Genomic DNA, 19,480 nt, shown 5'->3' with positions numbered 1-19,480 from the left:
CAGAAGTCCCTGGGCACTGTGGTTCACCCCTCACAGAGTTATTTATTTAAACAATTTACATACTGCTTAACTACAATAATCTCTTAGCTGTTTACAAGATATACAATGCAAAAAGATATTAATTGGTTAAACCTATGAAATCAGGTTTCAATGAGACAATCAGACTTTGAGGGAAAGCCAATTTGAATGGCTTTAAAAGGGGATTAGACTAATTCATAGAGGATACTGCTGTCAATGGCTACTAGCCACGATGGCTATGATCTCCCTCCACAGTTGGAGGCAACACTGCTTCTGAATGCCAGTTGCTGGAAACCATAAAAATGTGTTCATCATATATGTTGATATATGTGTATATATATATATATATATATATATATATATATATACACACACACACACACACACACACACACACACACACACACACACACATATATATATATATATATGGGACCCAGGTGGCGCTGTGGGTTAAACCACTGAGCCTAGGGCTTGCTGATCAGAAGGTTGGCGGTTCGAATCCCTGTGACGGGGTGAGCTCCCGTTGCTTGGTCCCACCTCCTGACAGCCTAGCAGTTCGAAAGCACGTCAAAATGCAAGTAGATAAATAGGAACCGCTACAGCGGGAATGTAAACGGCGTTTCCATGTGCTGCTCTGGTTTGCCAGAAGCGGCTTTGTCATGCTGGCTACATGACCTGGAAGCTATACGCTGGTTCCCTCAGCCAATAATGCGAGATGAGCGCCGCAACCCCAGAGTTGGTCACGACTGGACCTAATGGTCAGGGGTCCCTTTACCATATATATATATATACTGGTATAAAACTATATATGTATATATGTTTTCATATATATATATATATGTCAGAGGGCCTGATATGGCTACTCTAGAGTAACGACTCCAGCATGGTCTTTTAAGGCTTTTATTAAGTGCTGATTATTTACAGTGTTCAGAGCAGTAAAAGTGCATCCTTAAGGTGAGGTGTCAGAACCTCCGAATGGCGATTGGCGCGTTTTCTTCCAGCACCAAAGCTTTGGCAGACCCAACCTCTTCCCCCTACGTTTGCGTCGCAATTCGGGAGTTGGGGGGATTGGCCTCCCCCCCGTGCGTCCAACTTCCTGTCCCACCTGAGGCATGGGCTCCACAACCTTGCCTGAGCCTCGGACACCACTTCCTGACTCTCCGCTGGAGGCAGAGCTCTCCTTACTCTCTCCAGCGCTTGGGGATGGGCTGGAACTTAAGATGGGAGGGACTTCCCTGTATCCCTTGTCCCTCACATCCACCCCCCTCCCAGGCTCCTCCCCCCCCTCCCTAGGGGCTCTCTGCTTGCTGGGGACGAGTGAAACCCCAAGAAGTCTGTGGCATCCGAGCCTGTGGGTGTAAAAATTTCCCCCCAATCCGGCGATCTTTCCCCCTCCCCCTGAGAAGACGGGAATCCCAAGAAGTCAGTGGCGTCAGAGCTGGTGGGAGTAAAAATGTTCTGCCAGTCCTCTCCTGCCTCTGACGTCGTCGACCTCGGTGAAACCCACACCTCTTCTTCCGTATCCTCAAATTCCGCTTCCCATCTCCATGGAGAGCTGCTGCCTGCGATCCCTTCCTCCCGCCCCTCCCCCTCTTCCTCCCTTTCCATGTGCCAGGGCTTGGGCCTGTGGGGGAACAGGGCGTGGAACTCTTCTACTAAAAATTCCTCAGGTACTTCCGTGGCTGGTATCCACTCATTGTGGGACGGCGGAGTGTCCTCCCATGCTATCAGGTACTCCAGCCCTCTCACCCCTCTCCTTGAGTCTAAAATCTCAGTTGCCTCATTGAGCTGACGGGCGTTTCCCGTCTCCCCCCCTCCCTCTGGAGGCTGATCGCTGTCCCTGAACCTAGTACTTTCTCTGTGCGGCGACAGCAGCGATCTATGAAACACTGGGTGCACTCTCATGTCCTCAGGCAGTGCTAGCCTGAAGGCTACCGGGTTGACCTGTTGCGTGACCGTGAAGGGGCCCAGCCTCCTGGGTGCTAACTTCTTGCATCGCCCCCTGGTGGGAAGACCTTCCGAGGATAACCAAACCTTGTCCCCCACCCTGATGACCTCTCCCGGTCGCCTGTGGCGATCTGCCCCCTTTTTGTACGCTTCCTTGGCCCTCTCCAAGTGTTCTCTGAGCTGCTGGTGCACCGTCTCCAGGTCCTCTGCCCAATCCTCTGCCTGTGGGCCCTCTTCCTCCTCCTCCCCCTCCCTCTCCGGGAAAGATCTGAGGTCGCGCCCGTAGTTGGCCTTAAAGGGCGACACCCCTGTGGAGACGTGCACCGCATTGTTGTAGGCAAATTCTGCCAGTGGCAGGCGATCCACCCAGTCCGTTTGCCTCTGGCTGACGTAACATCTCAGGTACTGCTGCAGAATGGTGTTGACCCGCTCCGCCTGTCCATTGGTCTGCGGGTGCCGAGCCGTAGATAAACTGACCTCCACCTGCAGGAGGTTCATTAGCCACCGCCAGAACCTGGAAACAAATTGGCGGCCACGATCCGAAATAACTCTTAAAGGCAATCCATGCAGTCTGAATACGTGGTCAACAAACAGTTTGGCCGTCTCTTCTGCCAAGACCGCCCTGGCACACGGTATAAAGTGGCACATTTTGGACATGAGGTCCACCACCACCAACACTGCGGTCTTGCCCCTGGACGACGGCAGGTCTGTGATGAAGTCCATGGACACTACTTCCCACGGCCTGTGCGGTGTGGCTAAGGGCTCCAGCAAACCTGCTGGTGGCGCTCTGACCACCTTTGCTTGCTGGCAGGTGTCACAGCCCCTTACATAATCCCTCACATCCTCCCGCACCCCTGGCCACCAGAAGTGTCTCATAACTAGGTGAGTGGTTTTGTCCCTTCCGAAATGACCCGCCGTTGGGTTGTCGTGCATCTGCTTGAGGACCTTACCTCTCAGCTGTTTGGTGGGCAGGTACAGGGCTCCCCTGTAAAAAAGCAAACCCCTCCTTTCCTCAAAGTCTTTAGCCTGCTCCCTCCCCCCTCGCAGCTCTCTGAAGATGCGGGAGGCAAACTCATCTGCTGCCGTCAGTGCGGTGAGTTCTGCCTCGCTCACCACTGCTGCTCCGCAGGACCATGCTGATGGGGGGAAAATGTGCCTGGGCGCTGGTGGCAACTCCTGCTCCATGTACTCTGGTTTGCGGGAGAGGGCATCCGCCCTGACATTCTGCTCCCCCGGGATGTAGTGGATGGAGAAGTTGAAGTTCGAGAAGAACTCTGCCCACCGTATCTGTCGCTGGTTGAGCACCCTGGCCGTTCTCCAGAACTCCAGGTTCTTGTGGTCTGTGCACACCTGGATGGGGTGCTTGGCGCCCACCAGGAAGTGTCGCCAGTGCTGGAAAGCAGCGTGGATCGCAAGAAGTTCCCTATCAAACACCGTGTAGTTGCGTTCAGGCTGTGTCAGCTTCCTGGAGAAGAAGGCACAAGGTCTCCACTCTCTGTTGGCGTCCAGTTGCAACAGGATCGCTCCCAAAGCCCGGTCCGAAGCATCGGTCTCAATGCGTAGGGGCGCATCCTGCACTACGTGGAACAGGTTCTGGTCGGACGCGAACACCCTTTTGAGGCTTTCGAACGCTGCTTGCGCCTCTGGCGTCCACCTGAACTTCTGCTTGCCTCTCAGGCAGTCCGTGATGGGAGCCGTAACCCGCGAGAAGTTCTTGATGAATTTCCTGTAGAAGTTGGCGAATCCTAGGAGGCGTTGGGCATCTTTGCGCGTCCTGGGGCTGTGCCAGTCCAGGATGGCCTGCACCTTGTCCTTGTCCATCGCCAGCCCCTTGTCTGACAGCTTGTAGCCCAGGAAGTCCACTTCCCTGGTGTGGAACTTGCACTTCTCCAGCTTCACATACAGGTGGTTCTCCTTCAGGCGTTGCAACACCTCCCTGACATCCTTCACATGTTGCACTGGGTCAGCGGAATAGATAAGGATGTCATCCAGGAAGACCAGGCAGTTCTTGAAGAGAAGGGACCCCAGGACGTGGTGCATGAAGGCCTGGAAGCATGCTGAGCCCCCTTGCAAACCGAAGGGCATCACCAGATATTCAAAAGAGCCCAGAGGCGTGAACATCGTGGTTTTCCACTCATCGCCTTCCCGGATCCTGATCAAGTTGTACGCCCCCCTCAGGTCTAGCTTGGTGAAAATCTTGCCCCTTCGTGCCGCTGTCAGGAGATCGTTCACTCTGGGCATGGGGAAAGCCACTGGCTCTGTCACTGAATTCAGTCGTCTAAAATCCACCACAAGACGGCGCTGTTGCGTGTCTTTCTTGTCCACCCAGAAGACCGGGCTGCCTCCTGCTGCCTTGCTTTCTCTGATGAACCCCCGTTTGAGGTTCTTGTCTATGAACGCACGCAAATCCTCGAGTTCCTGATCTGACATGGCGTACAGCTTGGCTGGGGATATCGTTGCCCCTGGTACCAGGTTGATCTGGCAGTCGAAAGACCTGTGTGGGGGTAGGTGGTCGGACTCCGCTTCGCTGAAGACCTCCTGCGGGTCCCAGTACTGCTTGGGTATCGCCTCACCCCCTTTGACATGCATGGTGGCCACCGTGGCTATTGGAGGCCCCTCCCCTGGTTGGTGCTGCATGCAATGTTCCAGACAAAAGTCCGACCCAAACGTGATGCATCTCTGGTGCCAACTTATGGAGGGGTCGTGGCACGCCAGCCAGCTCATTCCCAAAACGATGGGGGGGTCTGAGATGGTTGTGACGTTGAAAGCCAGTGTCTCTGAGTGCCTTCCCACCGTCATTCTCATGGGGGGGGGTTGATGAGTGATGGCCCCTCCCAGCAACTCTCTGCCGTCAATGGTGGCTACGTGCAGGGGAAAATCCAGCTGCAGAAGCTGGATCTGGTGCTCTTCTGCAAAGTTTCTCGAGAAGAAGTTGGCTGAGGCACCACTGTCAATTAAGGCGAGGACAGTCAGGGGATAGCCATTTGGGAGCGTTAGCGTGACTTCTAGAACCACTCCTGCTCTGGGAGGGGTGGGCTGGCTCTGCTCCTCTCTGTGCGGGTGGGCGGGCTGGGGCTGTTGTCTGCTGACTGTGCCTGGCTGCTGCCCCTTGTCTCCTGCAGCCAGGCTGTCTCGTTTCCCTGCTGTGGTGCTGCTTCAGTGGGGGAAGGTACAACCGTTCCCGCCTTTCCTTGCCACTCTCTGCGATGAGGGCAGTCTCTGACGCGATGCCGGGGGGAGTTGCAGAGAAAGCAATTCCCGCCCCTTCCCTCCTTGCGTCTTGGCGCCGCCGGGGTTTGAAAAGCCCCCGCGCGCGCTCCACCGATCTCCATCGGTTCTGGCTCTGGGCTTGGTCTGGGCGGGTCTAGGGGTGGTCCCTGGGGTGGGGTTTGGTGATGTGGTCTGTCCTGGGAGCGTGGGAACCAAGGTTTTGCTGCGCGCGTCGCTTGTTTGTCATACCATCTGGATTCCTGTCTCACCCCCACCGCTAGCGCCGCTTTGCTTAACTCATCCATAGTCCGCGGTCTAGGACCTCTTGCCAGCTCATCCTTAACATCTGCATGCAAACCCAGGTAGAAGGCTGATTTCACTGGCTCACTTTGCAGATCCCACCCCAGTTTGTGCACCAGCATGGTGAATCTCGCCCAGTAGTCCCTCACTGTCGATTTTCCTTGTGTTAAGTTATGAAGCTCCTGTTTAGTGGCCTCCATTTCACTGTCACTAGCGTACATTATTTTTAAAGCTTCTAGAAATAATTTTTCGTTCTTCATGCAAGGATTTTTTTGCGCGATGAGCGGTCTTACCCATTCCCGGGCGGCCCCCGTCAAATGCTCTATGATAAAGGAGACTCTGTGCGCGTCATCTGGGAATTCTGCTGCATGCAATTCCAGCGCATAGTTTATTTCTGTCTCGAATCCTAGGTACTCCCTAGGGTCGCCGCTAAACTTGGTGACTAGGCTCTGTCCCCTTCTCACTTGGACTAGCTGCGGCTGGGGCGCCCCCCCACCTCTAGCGGCTTTCTCCTCTTCCAACTTTTTCTGCAGGTCCAATACCATCACTCTTAGCTGTTTCTCAGTCTCCTCTTTTGTCCTCACCTGGTCCACCAGCTTGTTCAGCTCCTCCTGCGCCCCTCGCGCTTCCTCCTGAGCGGCATGCAATTGGTGCTGTGCCTGCGCTGTGAGGTTCCGTAGCTCCTGCTTCACTGCTTCGGCCTCCAGCCTCCACTGCTCAGCCTCTTGAGCGCTCATCGCTGCACTCCAAAGTAGCCAAAAAAAGATTCGGAGGTTGCTGTCAGAGGGCCTGATATGGCTACTCTAGAGTAACGACTCCAGCATGGTCTTTTAAGGCTTTTATTAAGTGCTGATTATTTACAGTGTTCAGAGCAGTAAAAGTGCATCCTTAAGGTGAGGTGTCAGAACCTCCGAATGGCGATTGGCGCGTTTTCTTCCAGCACCAAAGCTTTGGCAGACCCAACCTCTTCCCCCTACGTTTGCGTCGCAATTCGGGAGTTGGGGGGATTGGCCTCCCCCCCGTGCGTCCAACTTCCTGTCCCACCTGAGGCATGGGCTCCACAACCTTGCCTGAGCCTCGGACACCACTTCCTGACTCTCCGCTGGAGGCAGAGCTCTCCTTACTCTCTCCAGCGCTTGGGGATGGGCTGGAACTTAAGATGGGAGGGACTTCCCTGTATCCCTTGTCCCTCACAATATATATATATATGAAAACATATATACATATATAGTATAATACCAGTATACAATCACAAAAGATGTCATAGTGCCAGGATGAGTTGGTTTTTACAGGTAACAAAATACCACAGCTAAATCACAGAAAAATTCATAAACCAACATGATGTAGTGGCTAATATTGGGGTTGGATCAGGGAAACCTGGGTTCAAATCCTCCTTGTGCCATGACGTTCACACAGTGAGATAGGATAGGTTGTTGTGAGGATAAAATTAAAGCATCCATATAGACCACCCTGCAGTCTTTTGGAACAAGGAACTGACAAGCCCAAATAGTAAAATACCTTGGAAAAATATATATGGAGAGGGACTCTGTAACAAATTATTAACTTGGACACATTTATTGTCTGCAAACAGCATCCATTGGGAAAGGTTCTTAGAAAGAAAGGAAATGTGTGTGTTTCCCAAAAATATAATAAACGCAAATGAAGATGGAAAGCAGTTATGTCTCACACTAGAAAAAGAAAAGGAATTTGTTTCTTCAAAAGCAAGTTATAACAATTTAGGAACGCTTTCGGCCACTTCACATGTAACCTTTCTAAAGTAATAAAATCACATAGTTTATTAAGCTGGGATCAAACAGCAGGCATTTTCTCCATCTCTGTCACCTTCAGTCACACACCAGTTACGGCAATTTAGTTCTGGCCTCTAAAAAATAGAATTGCAATAAGGAACCGTGGATTTATGTCACTAAGATCACAGCATCCAAGTCAACATCATGGTTTAGGACTCCACGATTCTTATAACAGAAAGGCCTTTTGTTTACTGTTCTTAGCTTGATCATCGTCTTTGTCCCATTGTCACTATTTTGCCATTTTTAACTACAGCATGCTTTGAGAATGATCAACACGGTGATATAAACAAAAAGACAATGTTAAAACTTCAGAACAATCTTCTAAGTACAGAAGCCGTTCAATACTGCAAACAAGCTTTCTGTGCATATTGTTTCCATCAAAGATGCTTTAGTTGTGAGCCACTGCCTGCACTTCCATTGTCAAATGAATTAAATGAATTTCCACTGTAGAACGTATTAAATTATTTCCACCCACCTTGGGTGCTTTTGTCTGACTGGAATGTGTCCTTCACCTCTTGATAATGTCTCTTGCTTGCCTGGATGGAGGATAGAGGGGTGTGCACGCATGTGTAGAAATTAGCCTACTATACGAAGGTACAATGCACATCCAGTGCTCCACCCACTTTTGCCTCTGACCCTGCGCACCACTGGCCCACCACCCTTGGAACCTTGCCCAGATGGGAAGGCTTACAAATGTTCTGCACCCCTGCTGTACCTTATTCTCCCCCTTGGATATATCGCCAGGCTCTGAGAGCATCTTCTGGAAACACATTATTTTCCAATCAAAGAGTCAGTTATTTGCCACCACCGCCCCCCAAAAAACCACCCCCTCTCCATCAACCCCTCCCCATCACATGACACATAATTTTGACTAAATGTGAAGAGGCTCTCTCGTTGTGTCCCATCCTCCTTCACACAGCCACCTGTCTGCCTTTTTTAATCCAGCGTGTTATAGGCGATCTTCTCAAGTGATGTATCAGTCTCATACTCCACATGCACTATAGCTGACAAAGCAGCTCCCTTGTTATCATGGGAGGTATCACGTGAGATCTCAGAGACTTTGTCAAAAGTCAACTCATTATCCTCCCCTTGGAGGGTCATGGTGTGGGGTAGAAGCTGTGGGTCACTCAAGACCACCAGGTCTTTCTGGCAGGTGGTGTCGTGATGGTACGAAACCAGCTCATTGCTGAAGTTCACCGTCTCCACAGCATTGTTGGGGCAGAAGCGGCCACAGGCCAGGATGGTTGCAAAGGCCTTTCGGAAGTCAGCGTTGAAGGCATAGATGATGGGGTTGAGAGAAGAGTTTGCCCAGCCAAACCAAACAAAGATGTTGAAAACTGTGTCACTGACACACGGTAGTTCTGCCAGCTGGTGCAGGTTGTGGTCACAGAAGGGGATGATGCAGTTGAGTACAAAGAAAGGAAGCCAGCAGAAGACAAAGACCCCCATTATAATGGAGAGGGTCTTGAGGACCTTAGTTTCTTTTCTGAAGGAATTCTTCAAGGACACTTCATGGGAACACTCGTTGCTTTGGCAGCTCTGGGCGTGTTCCACGGCCCTCTCTAGAGAGGAGATCCTCCTTATCTGTCGCTGAGCAATGCAGAAGATCCTGGTGTACGTCACTATCATGATAACAACAGGGATGTAGAAGCTGATGAGGGAGGAGGAAATAGCATAGGTCCTGTTGAGGCTGGAGTCACAGTTTTCCTCTGAGCTCCAGGTGATGTTGGAGTCTCTCTGGTGGGCAGGAGGGAGCTCCTTGGCTTGGTGCCATCTCAGCTGGACGGGTATGAATGAGATCAAGATGGAGAGCATCCAAGCCACCCCAATCATGACAAAAGCCACTCGCTGGGTCATCTTCCGCTCATAGCGGAAGGGGCTGGAGATGGCCCAATAGCGGTCCAGACTGATTATGCACAGGTTGAGGATCGAAGCCGTGGAGCACATGATGTCGAAAGCCACCCAGACATCACAGAAGCTTCCAAAAGGCCAGAAGCCAGCCACTTCAGTGACCGCCTTCCACGGCATCACCAGCATGGCTACCAAGAGGTCTGACACAGCCAGGGAGATGACAAACAAATTGGTGACTTTTGAGCGCAGGTGCCTGAATTTGACCACTGCCATGCATACAAGGGTGTTTCCCAGCAGGGTGGAGAGGATGAGGAGGAGCAGCAAAGTGGCCAACACCACTCGTAGGGACATATCTGAGTGCTCTGCCTCTCCTTGGCCTTCTTTATTGAGGGTATCATTAGTCATGGCTGATGCACCACCACGTCCTCCTCTTTGCAGGTAAAGGTCACCCATGCCTACCTGCAGTCCTCAAGCATCCAGAGTGTTCACCTTCTGCTACATCACCACCAGCCCATCATATCCCTGCTCCTCTCCTTCTTTGCTTGAAACTCGGAAGCAAACACTTGGCTCCCCAACCCCCAGGATCTCCGCTAGATCTCCAGCTCAAAGGAGCAATGCTCAACCTTTCCCTCCTTTCCAAGATTCCTACCGGCAGCCTGGCATTTCCTCCACCCCCTTTGCTTTCCAGACTGCCTGCCACTCAAAGCCAGCCAGTTCTCACCTACTACACTTTTTGCTGAGTGGATTCTAATATAACAAGCCTACCTCCCCTCCCCTCTATATTTTTAGCAGCTCATCAGCTTCTCTATGCTACCCCCCAAGCACTAGACCCCTTTGTGCTGGCTAGGATTTGGATGAGGCTTTATATGGGATGAATACAAGACCTGAGAATTCTCCGCTGTTGCTGCTGATGCTGGATGCTCTTTCTGCCTTTGAGCTCACTGTGGCTGCTGTTGCTCCTGTTCCTGTTAGGCTTTGGTGAGAATCCTTCCTTATCTCTGTGCACTCTTTGCTCTGAAGTATCAGGGACCTTAGGCAAGGTGCATTTTAGCAGACAAATAGGCTCTCAGGAAGAGTAGGGCGAGGAGCAAGAGAATGAGCAGTTAGAGGGATGAAGAAGATGCAGTGTCTTTCATATAGTGGCAGTCAAGGGTGGAAATTCAAATTCAGTAAAAGACTCTTGGAGGCAGCAGGGAGAGGAAGCAGAACAGGGCAGTCAGAAGAGGCTTGTGTTCAGTGTGTGAATTAAGGGGGGAACAGAGGCAGCTGGGGTCCCCTTTTTTACAGAATGCAAGTCCCCTTAGCTACTGTCAGTACAGGGAATACAATAATTTGGTTACAGACTCCCCTTCCCTTTTGCCCCATAATCTCTGCACTGCTTTGTGGTCCCTGAATTTCCTATAAACTCTACTAAATTACTTCCAATAAGAATATTCCTCCAAGTGGAACTTTGGATTCCATACATGTACAGTATTAGGAAATGGATTGATTGCCGTCGTCATTGCTGCTGCTGTGGTAGGTATTTGCCTTCCTCAGTATTTTTTTTTTAAATTCTATTTATATTATTGACTTTATATTTATATTATCCCATTTTCTGTGATGTTTTTCTTATCTCCCCCTTTGCTCCAGCCTGTCTTACCTCTTTTTTTAGCATAGTCATTAAGTTGTTTGTTGCTCATAGTTCAAAACCTGCTCACAGATTCATGTTGTAGTATTTCTTTAAATAATCTGATAAAAGCTTCCATTCTTTTTATTTAAAAAAATCATTAGATTCTCTTACTTTGGCTGTTAGCTTCACTGATTCAACATAGTCCATTACTTTACTTATCCATTCTTCTTTAGTGGGAACTTCTTTATCTTTCCATTTCTGAGCGTAAAAGAACCTAGCTGCTGTAGTTACATACATAAAGAACTTGACCATCTCTCTCTGCCCCCCCTTTCTATACCTATAATCCCTAGCAGAATAACTTCAGGTTTGTGGGGTTTGGTTTTTTTGTATATCTTTTTATAATCTCCCTCAGTACTGAGTAATCTGATCCTTCCCTTTTTTTTGATGAACGTGAATATAAGCAACTTTTAATGCAAGAAATCCCACAGCCTCTTCCTACAGTTTATTCCCTTCATTTGAGAGATGACACCCAGCAAAAAGGCCAGACTACAATAATTTAGCTGGACTCCGAAGCAGGGATGGTAAACCACTGGCTTGTGAGCCAGACTTTGCCTGCCAGAATTTCCCAGTTGTCCCACAGGGCTGTTTTCCCACAACCAGATGTGATATGTGGCACCAGGGCAGGTACAGATGCGTTTGTATAAAGAAGGATAGCTCCCCATGCATCAAATGATGCACAGCGATTTCAGTCCTGATTGGTTTGGGTGCGCCAGGAAGCAACTGGCTGGCATGACTGATCAGGCAGAAAGCAGGATTGAACCCTCTGCACATCAGCTGAGACACAGGAAGTTCTATCCTGCTCCGTTTTGGTGCACCAGACAGTTCCCAAATCCTGCAGGAAGTGGTGAGCATGGTGGGTTCAATATGGCTCAGGACATATCTCCCTCCCCCACCCCTGGGCCAACTATGTCAGGTATGCAGGACCACCCACCTGAGGTGAAATTAACTATAATAGAATAATTGAAGGGGGTTGTGGGTCCCTTCTAGCGCTATGATTCTATGTTGATTGGTCAGAGTTCAAGATTAATCAGGTGTTTCTGCAATATCTTAGAATCATAGAGTTGGAAGAGACCACAAGGGCCATCCAGTCCAACCCCCTGTCAAGCAGGAAACAACATCAAATCATTCCTGACAGATGGCTGTCCAGCCTCTGCTTAAAGACCTCCAAAGAAGGAGACTCCACCACACTCCTTGTCAGCAAATTCCACTGTCGAACAGCTCTTACTGTCAGGAAGTTCTTCCTAATGTTTAGGTGGAATCTTCTTTCTTGTAGTTTGAATCCATTGCTCCGTGTAGGCTTCTGCAGCAGCAGAAAACAACCTTTCACCCTCCTCTATATGACATCATTTTATATATTTGAACATGGCTATCATATCACCCCTTAACCTTCTCTTCTCCAGGCTAAACATGTCCAGCTCCCTAAGCCGTTCCTCATAAGGCATCGTTTCCAGGCCTTTGACCATTTTGGTTGCCCTCCTCTGGACATGTTCCAGCTTGTCAGTATCCTTCTTGAACTGTGGTGCCCAGAACTGGACACAGTACTCCAGGTGAGGTCTGACCAGAGCAGAATACAGTGGTACTATTACTTCCCTTGATCTAGATGCTATACTCCTATTGATGCAGCCCAGAATTGCATTGGCGTTTTTAGCTGCTGCATCACACTGTTGACTCATGTCAAGTTTGTGGTCTACCAAGACTCCTAGATCCTTTTCACATGTACTGCTCTCAAGCCAGGTGTCTCCCATCCTGTATTTGTGCCTTTCATATATATTTTTTGCCCAAGTGTAGTACTTTACATTTCTCCTTGTTAAAATTCATCTTGTTTGCTTTGGCCCAGTTGTCTAATCTGTTAAGGTCATTTTGAAGTGTGATCCTGTCCTTTGGGGTATTAGCCACCCCTCCCAATTTGGTGTCATCTGTGAACTTGGTCTGGATGCCCTCAAGCCCATCATTCAAGTCATTGATAAATATGTTGAAGCCAGGCTGAAGCTCCAGAGCACCATTTACTAGTAGTCGAAAGAGATTCTCTTCCACCATTCTGGCAGCAGAACTTTAAAACAAGGCTGGGATTCAGCAGCACTGACCTCATTCAAGTTCAGGTTAGTCTTCAAATTAATGACCCATATTCTGTCCTCATTTCACTTGGGTTCCTGCAGGGTTTGATGTGACCCACAAGGCTTGGTTGTTATTATACAGTAGAAGAAAAATGGGCTTCCTAAGGCATCTATTAGGGGACCCAGGTGGCGCTGTGAGTTAAACCACAGAGTCTAGGGCTTGCTGATCAGAAGTTCGAGGTCCTGCAACGGGGTCCCAGCTCCTGCCCACCTAGCAGTTCAAAAGCACATCAAAGTGCAAGTAGATAAATAGGGACCGCTCCGGCAGGAAGGTAAACGGCGTTTCCGTGCGCTGCTCTGGTTTGCCAGAAGCAGCTTTGTCATGCTGGCCACATGACCCGGAAGCTGTCTGCGGACAAACGCCGGCTCCCTCGGCCTATAGAGCGAGATGAGCGCCACAACCCCAGAGTCGGACACGACTGGACCTGATGGTCAGGGGTCCCTTTACCTTTACCTTTAAGGCATCTATTAGGGATGCAGGTGGCGCTGTGGTCTAAACCACTGAACCTAGGCCTTGCCAATCAGAAGGTCGGCAGTTCAAATCCTGCGACAAGGTGAGCTCCCGTTGTTCAGTCCCAGCACCTGCCACCTAGCAGTTCGAAAGCACTTAAAATGCAAGTAGATAAATAGGTACCGCTCCAGCAGGAAGGTAAACGGCGTTTTTGTGCGCTGCTCTGGTTCGCCAGAAGCGGCTTAGTCATGCTGCCCACATGACCCAGAAAAACTGTCTGCGGACAAATGCCGGCTCCCTTGGCCAGTAAAGCGAGATGAGCACCACAACCCGAGTTGTCCGCGACTAGACTTAACTGTCAGTGGTCCTTTACCTTTTTAAGGCATCTATGCTCCCTATTATATGCACTTTATAGGTTGTTAATTACAACACATTCCAAAGGATTGCTAAGGTAGGAAAAGGTGCAAGTCACTACCCAAACCAGTTGCCCATCCATGGCCTGGAACTAAGGAGACTGCAGAAGCCTCTCCTCTCATATGAGCCTTCCATTTTCAGGCCTTCCGAGGGGCCAACACTTTCCGTTTCTTCCTTCTGAGTGAGAGACAAATCTGTCAGTGTCAGTTTCTTATTTTTCTAGTCTTAAGCTCGGTTTTCCACATTTCCATGCCACTTTGTGATTTTTTTAAACGTCTTTATGAAAATTCACCAGCATCTTAGTGCAAATTTCTTCTAATATTGTATATGCATTTTTGTATACAATGTTGCATCATACACCCATTTTTTGAAAGCCCTTTCCCCCCACATCCAATGCATTTTTGTTATGTTATCTTCACCAATATATGCATTTTTAGGTATACTTCAACCTACTATCTGCACTTCCTACACATTACTTGAAAATTTCAAAGAAGTGCTTATTTTGAAGCATTTCAGTCCAGGCATTATTTTGTGAAAGGTGGATAAAAAATTTCACCTTAGGTACAAATAAAAGATAATAAAAATTCAGTGTTTAAACCTCTGTCTTCCTATTGGTTGCTATTGGCAATTTCAGCATATAATTTTCCTAATTTATTTTATTGTGCTTTATGTCACAATATGCCCTGGAAACAACAGCATCCAAATGTTAAAAAATCAAGAAACATATATTTAAGTGCAGGGAACTGTTATCAGTGAGAACATGAGAACATTTAATAAGTGAGGAGAAATTAAAAAACCTTTTAATGAGGGTGAAAGAGGAGTGCAAAATATGGTCTAAAGCTCAACATCAAAAAAACTAAGATCATGGCCACTGGTCCCATCACCTCCTGGCAAATAGATGGGGAAGAAATGGAGGCAGTGAGAGATTTTACTTTCTTGGGTTCCATGATCACTGCAGATGGTGACAGCAGTCACAAAATTAAAAGACGCCTGCTTCTTGGGAGAAAAGCAATGACAAACCTAGACAGCATCTTAAAAAGCAGAGACATCACCTTGCCGACAAAGGTCCGTATAGTTAAAGCTATGGTTTTCCCAGTAGTGATGTATGGAAGTGAGAGCTGGACCATAAAGAAGGCTGATCGCCGAAGAATTGATGCTTTTGAATTATGGTGCTGGAGGAGACTCTTGAGAGTCCCATGGACTGCAAGAAGATCAAACCTATCCATTCTGAAGGAAATCAGCCCCGAGTGCTCACTGGAAGGACAGATCCTGAAGCTGAGGCTCCAATACTTTGGCCACCTCATGAGAAGAGAAGAATCCTTGCAAAAGACCCTGATGTTGGGAAAGATTGAGGGCACTAGGAGAAGGGGACGACAGAGGACGAGATGGTTGGACAGTGTTCTCGAAGCTACGAACATGAGTCTGACTAAACTGCGGGAGGCAGTGCAAGACAGGAGTGCCTGGCGTGCTCTGGTCCATGGGGTCACGAAGAGTCGGACACGACTAAACAACAACCACAAGCTTCAAACAATGGCTCCTGAATAATTTATTCAGCTACATATATAATGTCCCCCATATATTCAGCTTATTTCTACCAGCTGAATACAGAGCCTATTCCCACCCCCCTCCAAGCGCATAGATAATATCAGAGCTTAGAATGAACTAGTTTTGTTTAACAATGTTCACTGAATTACTATAGTTCAAAAACATCTGAACTACACTCGAATGTTGTTCCCATTATTGCTGGGTGACCTGGATGTGAATTAAGTTTGTTTTGGGGTAGAACTTTAGATGTTTTCTAGATCACCTTCTATATAATTCCCTTATCCATTTCCCCCCTACTTTTTAGACTCTTGGGGCTGCTAGGCTTAAAAATCATAATTGTCAGAGGAAATAAACAATTCACATTCCACCCTGCATGTGTTTTGATGTTTTCTTAGTCATCTTAAGTATGTTTTATACTTCAGCACAGCAGTTTGTAGAACAAAATTTGCAGAGGATCCTCTGGGTAAACTTGAACTGAACTGAATTATAGTAGTTCGTTTTACAAAGGGCCAAAAGCAAACTGGAATTAGTTCCTTTTTGGACATGCTGAACTAGAACTAGTTCCTTTTAAAAAACATTGTACCCTTTGGCTATTAAAACAAAACAAAAGCAACAGAGAGAAAAATAACTCGTGTCGCCTCCACCCCCCAAATTCAGGGAGGCAGACATAAGAACTGTTAACAGCCATGCGAAGCACTTGCCACTTGAGACAGCAGGGCAAGGGTGGGGTAAAGACCACCTTTTTAAATATTCCCCAAAACTAATTATAACGTGGGGTGAAATCACAACAGGAAGAGTGCTAGAGAGTCACTTGCTTAAATGTTAACTTAGTTTTCTATGTGCAGTGAGTTGTTTTCAACATGGAAGAGTTTTCATGTCAGAAATCTTGAGGTTTTGCCAGGCTCAAGAGTAGCGTGGTAAACTGGCAGATGAAGAGGGGGAACAGGAGCATGACATGGGGTGGGGGAGACTGGAGAACAGAGGCTGGGGGGGGGGAGAGGTACTTCCCCCTCCATGGATATGGCCACACTGGCTGGGCAAGCAGGATTCCCAACTTTCTTCTTCTCTCCCAGGGAAAGGAGCATAGCAGTAGGATGGGGGGGGGGAGAGGGTGTCAACCCACTGCTAGGAGTGGAGGAACTAGAGTCACAAGCAGAGGGCACAGCAGGGTCACACAAGACCCAGTGGTGCTCCTGTTGCTGAGAACAGATGCCTTCTCCCTGCACATTTGGCAGTCTGCCTTACTTGGCACGTGTCTGGGCCAACCCGTTGGGACAACTCTATAGTGTCTGGCTGTTAATCAGGTTGGTGAGTGGAGCCCATCCAGGAACAGCTGTAGGTGGGATTCCTGCTTTGCAGGGGGTTGGGTTAGATGACCCCCAGGCTCCCTTCCAATTCTACAATTCTCAGGTGCTTGAGCCCTGCTATAGTTCACAGACATGCGTTTGGTGCTGGGAGCTGGCTTTTCAAGAGGTTCACTTCAACATATCACCTGCAGGTTGTTGGTTACAGTAAATCCCTTCCAAGTCTCTGTGGGGTGGCCACATTCACTGCTGGCAAACAGCCCCACCCCCAACATAGCAGATGTGGGAGATTCGCACCCAATAGCCTGTTGTTGCTGCTGCTGCTGAGACTGTTCTGGGGTAGATGAACAACTGAAGGACAGGTTCCTAACTGGTCTAACCCTTTATATAATAAAACATATTGTGCCCCACACCACACTGCGGAGCACTTAATTTCAGAAGTTAATGATGTCTTGTGGAGGCATTTGTTTCTGTCTTCCTTGACAATTAGTGGCTTTTTTTTAACCAAAGAAAACCACCTCTCCATACTCGTTATATTTTTTTGTGGGGGGCATGTTAAGTGTGCCATGTTAACACATAGCACAACAGCGAAGCCCTATTGCACCTACCCTATAGGAAGCAACTTGCTCATTGTTCCTGTAAGGAAAAATAACTTCTGAGGTTTGGCAGTTCCCGTACTTTAGCAAGTTCCTTAAGAAAAATAGTGACACGGTGGAAGCTTTCCCTTGGAAACCAGCCCCAAGAAAAACATTGCAGTGCTATCCTTGCTCTAATTACCCTGGCTTTTGCCGCAACACTTCAGGGTGACCTTAATCTGAGCTTGTAACGTTTGCCCTCTTCCAAAGGAAATAGCAGTCCTACTGACAACCCTCACAGGCCCCCCCCCATGCCTTAGTTGAACAACCTTTTACCCAATCGCATGAAAACAGCCTCTTTTCAGCTCCAAAAGTGTACAACTTCCTTCCCAGTGATCTGAAAGAGTGACTAGATTCTTTAAAGTGAGAACAAGGTGATTTGGTTCTGGAATGCACGTTACTTTGCAGACAAAACGAAGAATGTTGAAGACCTGAACCCAACTGTGTGCACGATCTCTCTGTAACAGGTATATCAACTTGGGCATCTTGCATTGATGTTATGCCAAAGGTTTGAAACAAGAAGCACCAAACCATTTGAAAAGTTTTTCTTTTTTTCTTAAAAAAAGAAAAAGAAAGCTTCTACATCTGGTGTGTTGCCTTTGCAATACAGGGGTCACACGTCAAAGGCTGCAGCTGAGAAAGCTGCCATACAGGTGTCCTTCCCTCTTGTGTGCAGACGCTGTGCCCCACAATCCTCTCTGATCAAGCAGGTCTTAAGCACAATGAAAACCCACAAAAACATGTGTAGGAGAGATTACAGTACAGTGAATTGAGTGTCTATAGCACAGGCAATAATGCCTCTGGCATAGTGGGGAGGAATGTGCACCCAGCCACAGATTTCCTTTGAAATCCAGGAGGGGGGCGAATCAAAACACCATTTTCATATCCAACAAGAAAAGGTAACAACTGCTGGTTCAATTGGAGTTTGACTAAAGCACAATTACAGATCCATTTCCGGAGACTGTTCAACAGCAGACAAGATCTTTTTTAAAAAAAGAAAATGGCAAAAGAGCACATGGTTTCCAATTTAACCAGCTTTGGACAAGAGAGCTCAATCTTCATAGCGTATTTTATTGCAGAATTTGGATCTGGATAGTCAATCTCAGGCCAGAAATAAAGACAAAGACAATGTGCAAAGAGGACTGGAGCAGGGAGAATTGATGCAAAGCAGTGCCTGCAAAGGGTTCATGCCCCCAAGGGGCAGCAAAGCTGTGAACTCTTGGACCATTGATGCCACCCACTCAATCACTAAGTCCCATTTCTTTCCTCATACATTCCTTACTGACTCCTCACCCATCAGTTGATCCCATGTATTGTTCTTATCCTTCCCATTTGCTTCTTAGTTGAAATATATTCTCCCAAAAAGTTCAAATTCACACAACACACATGCCAATTAGCTCAATTGCTAAAGCATGAGACTCTTAATCTCAAGGCTGTGGGTTCGAACTCCACATTGGGCAAAAGATCTGTGGTCCCTCTAAACTCCACAATTCTACAGTTCCAGTTAGCTACAAAGAAAATGATGATGTTTGCATACATTTGGAGCACAAAGCTGGAGATATTTTGGTATAGAATTTGGATTGGGGCGAGAGTAAAAGAATACACACAGTTCCAACCTCTGTGTGGTTGCATAACTACGATGCAGTACACTTCAGGTTTCACCCACCGCCAGGACACTATTTAAATTTGCAGTTTCTTTAATCTCTCTCACACATCCAACATAACTGCCTTCTCTACAAATTGCCCACTTTTAAACAATTGAGACTTTAGATTTCCTTTCTCTTCATTCATCCTGATTACATTCCCGCTTGGTGCTGGAGCATGAAAATTACAAGCCACTTCAAGAAAGGAACAAGCTGTTCAATATTAACTGTTGAATGCCTCTTCCAGCCCTCTGAGCAGCAATATTTTAGATACGAACACAGTAGGGACACATACAATAAAACCTCCACTTCTTGCATGTTGTACAGATTAGAGAGAGAAGCAGGACCTGGTTCTGAAAGCAGCAGAAAATCAGGACTGATCCCAATGAACTAGTATTTGAGGAAAATAATTATTCCTTTAGAGAGTAAATTGCTATGAGAACTATAGAATAGAGCTGTTTACATTGCATTTGGAACTCAAATCCTCTTAAAACTATTGCCTATTGGCAGGACTGTGCATGAATGTATGGCATTTTGTTGTGGTGGGCAAATAATTCAGCGTTCTTGG

General features: G+C 47.9%; 1 protein-coding gene across 1 annotated transcript; it reads right to left on the bottom strand.

The window, feature by feature from the left end:
* Positions 1-7,036: 7,036 nt before the first annotated feature.
* LOC118096970 (D(1) dopamine receptor-like) lies at positions 7,037-11,404 on the bottom strand. Its single transcript, XM_035139450.3, has one exon. The coding sequence runs from the start codon at positions 9,588-9,590 to the stop codon at positions 8,223-8,225; it is 1,368 nt and encodes a 455-aa protein (XP_034995341.2). The 5' UTR covers positions 9,591-11,404; the 3' UTR covers positions 7,037-8,222.
* Positions 11,405-19,480: the final 8,076 nt, after the last annotated feature.

The sequence above is a fragment of the Zootoca vivipara genome, chromosome 14, assembly GCF_965207765.1.
Source record: "Zootoca vivipara chromosome 14, rZooViv2.hap1.1, whole genome shotgun sequence".
Lineage (NCBI taxonomy): Eukaryota > Metazoa > Chordata > Lepidosauria > Squamata > Lacertidae > Zootoca > Zootoca vivipara.
This window is presented reverse-complemented; position numbering and strand designations above follow the sequence as displayed.